Source organism: Condylura cristata, unplaced genomic scaffold (assembly GCF_000260355.1).
Source record: "Condylura cristata isolate star-nosed mole 26May11 unplaced genomic scaffold, ConCri1.0 scaffold00017, whole genome shotgun sequence".
Taxonomy (NCBI): domain Eukaryota; kingdom Metazoa; phylum Chordata; class Mammalia; order Eulipotyphla; family Talpidae; genus Condylura; species Condylura cristata.
Window position 1 is genome coordinate 4,019,957 of NW_004567118.1, and position 4,718 is coordinate 4,024,674.

Sequence of the window (4,718 nt, forward strand, 5' to 3'; positions counted from 1 at the left end):
TTTATTTTTATATATTTATTATTTATATATATATTATTTCATATATATATGATTCGTACCCATTTCACAAGAACTTTCTGGAAAAGGAAAATTATTATGCCTATTTCACAGATGAAGCTGAGTAGTAAAATGAGGTTCAATCCAAGCGAGTGACTCTAAATCCAACACTTTTCTAACAAGACAGAACTGGGAGCGTGGGGATGTTAAAGTGATTCCCACCCCACCATGAGGGGACAGGCCTGACCCATTTCCACTCGCAGGAGGTCAACTTGCTTCGGGAACAGCTCGGAGACCGGCTCAGCGTGGAGCTGAACACGGCGCCCACCGTGGACCTCAGCAGAGTCCTGGACGAGATGCGCTGCCAATACGAATCGGTGCTCGCCAGCAACCACAGAGACGCTGAGGAGTGGTTCGCCGTCCAGGTGGGCACCTGGGGCCAGAAATGACCGTCTGCCAGAATTCTGCAGTATTTGCATGCTCTGACCTTGTGTGTGTTTCAGACCGAGGAGCTGAATCAGCAGCAGCTGTCCAGCGCCGAGCAGCTCGAGGGCTGTCAGACGGAGATCTTGGAGTTGAAGCGTTCAGCCAACGCTCTGGAGATCGAGCTCCAAGCACAGCAGAGCCTGGTATGTAAGGAAGGCAGCCCTGCTTTGTCACTGAGACGCAGGCCCTGTGATGGGACCCCACCACCAAAGGCTGGAGCCATAGTTCTGAATTTCTAATTTGCAGGGGTGACTTTGCCTCGCCCTTTCCAAGTATTGCTGGTACCCAGCTAGAAGCAGAAGTGAGAGGTCAGTAGCTGGTATTGTCCACTAGGGTGCCCCAACCTCTCCTCTTGGGATGACCATGGCCCTGCAGCACATCCAGACACAGGGAGAGTAGGAGAGAGCAGGAGCAGAATGAGAGAGAGACCCCCTCAGCCAAGGACACCTCAATGGGTTTTCACTCATGATGGAGGTCAGTTATTCAAGTTCATCATCAGATCTAAACCAAAACTGGTTTCAAACTTTGCATATGGCCACTTTCCTACAGCCGCCCACGGTCACACATCTCAAGCTGACCCTGGGGGTCACTGCACCCCACTCTACCCACCCAAGCACCAAGAGTACCACCAGTGAAGTTACTTGCGTTAGCCAGTTGCTCCCCCAACTCCCATCCTCCGCAGATCCCACAGAGAGCATCCAGGTGAGGGTCAGTCGCACATCCCTTGGGAGAGGCCAGGCTCACTTAGGCCCCACCCTGCCCAGGGAGCAGATACTGTGCATCTTCCACTCTCTCTGAAACCAAACTGAGGCTCAGAGCAGCTCAGTTGCTTTCCCAAAGTCATGTGACCCTGAAAACAGCAGCACAGAGCTTGTCACGGGCTGTCCTGTGCAGACAGAGTCCCTGGAGTGCACTGTGGCAGAAACCGAGGCCCAGTACAGCACGCAGCTGGCCCAGATGCAGTGCCTGATCGATAACGTGGAGTCCCAGCTGGCCGAGATCCGCTGCGACCTGGAGCGGCAGAACCAGGAGTACGAGGTGCTGCTGGACGTCAAGGCCCGGCTGGAGAGCGAGATCGGCACATACCGGGGCCTGCTGGAGAGCGAGGACTGCAGGCAAGTGTGCATGTTGCCCTCAAAATCCCCCCAGACTCACAAAGAGGCTCATTTAGGAAAAGTCTGTTCTCCTAAATCCCCAAGATCTGGCCAAGCTCGGGCCTCTCTGATGCCTTAAAAAGGAGCTTCTTGAAAGAGTGATAGAAAGGAGCTGAGATGAGTCATGTGACAATAGAAATAATCCAAAATATTCTGAAGCAGCACAACATTTTTCCATGGAAACATGATTTCCATGAGGGGAAATCAGTAAAGATATAACAGGTAGCATTTGCAAAGTGAAGAAAAGACATAGACTTTTGTTCAACAGCTCTACCTTCAGTGAACATGAAGAGGCAGCTTTGGGCCCAGGAACAAGTCAAAAGTCATTCTGCAAAGACTTTTTTTTTTTTCAGAACATGGTTTGTAGGCAAACTTTGGCTTTCCTTTTTGGGGTTGACCTTTTATCCAGGTTTCCCTTCTTAAGTTTGGTTTCAAAATGGTTTTCCCATAGGCTTCCCTGTAACCCATGCACTGCCACAAGCACACCAAGCAACACGTGTGAGCCCTGCATGGAATATGTGCTTTGCACAGTTGAAAACTGCTGTGCATGAAGAATAAACACAGCACGGCAGATGGCAGCCACAGCCTGCAGTGAGGAGGAGGAAAGGAGGTTCCACTGTGCACTCAGACTTGAAACTAAGTCAAGGAGGCGGTCATGTCTTCATACTGCCCCTGAGCAGCCCCAATATAGTTTTGCTTTATCACTTACTCTCATAGATGTGCTAGGAATCTTAAAAGCTTTCTTGCTAACCTCCAAGCAAGACAGCCTTTGTGGCTCATTTACTGTTGCTGCAATAACCATCTGATGTCAAGGTAGTTGTCTAAATCTATGCCGATACTTTGCTTTTGTATAAACCCAAACTGAACATGTTTTGAACTACCCAAGTACAAATGGATGAACTAAGCCATGAGAAAGTCACAGCTGTAGCAAATCGTAACCTTTATGTTAACCACACTTTGTTGAACTGTAACTTGATAATAAAATGAAGCCACTGAAAGTATGCAGCCCTATAAATTTTTGAAAACATACACATGCATGTAATTATCATTCAGATCAAGACATAGAATATCAACCTGAAAGTTCTTTCATGCTTCATCCCCATCAGCTCACTGGCCCCTCAAGTAGGCATCTGACCTGGTAGATAAGTTTAGCCTATTCTTGAAGTTAATACAAATGCTAGGCTACCATGTGTACTTTGTGTCTGACTTCCTTCAGTTCAAGATGATTTTGAGTCTCTTCCATGTTGTCACTGGTACCACTTCATACTTTTCTGTGGTTGAGTAACATTCCACTAAAGGGTGTATGCACAGCTGGTGGGTCCATTCTCCTATCAGCGAGCAGTTAAGTTGTGTCTATTCTGGTGTTATTAAAAGTAAAGCCGTGATGAGTGCTCTCACACAAGTCTCTATGTATGGACACATCCATCTCTCTGGGGCCGACTCCTACAGGTGAAATTGCTAGTGTTAGGCAGATCCTTGGAGAGAAAGAGATGGATGGATGAATGGACAGATGGACAGATGAATAGACAGAAAAATAGACAAAAATAATGTTGTTTGCCTGCATGGGGCTTGCTGTTTCACCTTCCTAGTGGTAATATTTTGATCATGAAATGATTTTAATTTTAATGAAGGCTAATCTATGCTTTATGAATAGTATTCGCACATACTAGAAATCTCTCAGCATAAGGTCATGAAGACAGTCTTCAATATTTTCTTCTAAAAACTACAAATGTAGTCTTCACATTTAAGTAATACTTTTGAGTTGATGTTTATATATAGTATAGGTAGAAATGAAGATTTTTGATAATTGTATAGTTAATTCAGCAAAACTTATTGAAAAGGCTTTTATCCTCATTGACTTATTTTGGAAACTTTATCCAAAATTAGTTGGCCAGAAATATATTTGTAAACAATATTTTCTTTTTCACTGATTGGCTTGCCAGTATCACACTATTGAATTATCCTGATTACAGTAATTTGACCAAATGAATTTATTGTCTCATCAGCAAGAAATGAGAGTGCTGTATGTGACCCAATACAATTTGTTATCAAACTGATTTTTTTTTAATCTAATAGGTAGAAAAAGAAAACGACCTCAATGTAGTTTAAAGTTTTTGTGAGAGACAGTGAACATTTTTTCTGATTTTTATATTTCCTTTCTGGACATTCTCTGTGCTGTAATTACCAATATTCTTTTCTAGTTTGTCATCGGTTTTCTGATTTTATAGGCTGTGCTTTTTACTCATGCACAATTATTTAACAGTAAATATTTCTCAACCCATAAAAATACAAATGGAGATTTCTGAGGTCGCATTGGGAAGACTCTGCCCTCCCCTGCCTCTGCCCGGCATCACGCAGCCTCCTCTCTGCTCAGCTCCTGAGGCAAGCCGCCAGCACCCCCTCCCCGGTCACTTGCACTTCAGGCCACAGAGCATGAAAACTCAGAAGCATAAAGTTCTTTGGTGACTGTCTTGGAACTAATATTCATTGGTTGTGTTCAAAATCTCCAGGCCACAAAGACAGACATTAAAACCCACCCTGGACAGCCAACCAAAGAGCTGAGGCATCTAGCAATGGGAAAGAGCAGAGGGGTGAGACTGGGCAGGAAGAGAACAGGACAGGCTGCTTGTTTTTTTAACATCGAATCACTATTAGATAGGCCTTCTGACTATAAATTTAGAAAAGGATTCAACTAGGTTTTCTTTTAGCACATTTGTAATTCACTTTTTCACAATTGGATCTTTGTACAATTTGTAATTTGCCCTCCTTTAAGCATGGGGTATGATTCTAACATTCCCTGCCCTAAGCCCGGCAAATGATACAGAATTGTCCCCAAACTGCATATGACAGTAGGTCTTTCCCCACTAATTTTAAATGTTACTTTTTTATACAATAAATCCCAATCTATTTGCAAGTCTATTTCTAGACTTTTTATTCTATTCTATTAAACCATCTGACTATATATGTATATGTAGATATATAATTAAAATGCATTTTAACATCTGAGATGATGTGTCTGCCTATAACCTTTCTTTCTTATTATTTTCCTGGCTAGTCTTATTTTCCTAATAAAAATCCAGA

At 43.7% G+C, this 4,718-nt stretch overlaps 1 protein-coding gene across 1 annotated transcript in view; it reads left to right on the forward strand.

Moving 5' to 3' along the window:
- Positions 1–2,188, forward strand: part of KRT40 (keratin 40, type I) — a 4,602-nt gene extending 2,414 nt beyond the window's left edge. Inside the window, exons 4-7 of the mRNA XM_004684968.1 lie at positions 261–422; positions 501–626; positions 1,378–1,598; positions 2,089–2,188. Coding sequence (XP_004685025.1) covers positions 261–422; positions 501–626; positions 1,378–1,598; positions 2,089–2,188 — 609 coding nt within the window. The remainder of the gene's footprint in view (positions 1–260; positions 423–500; positions 627–1,377; positions 1,599–2,088) is intronic.
- Positions 2,189–4,718: the final 2,530 nt, after the last annotated feature.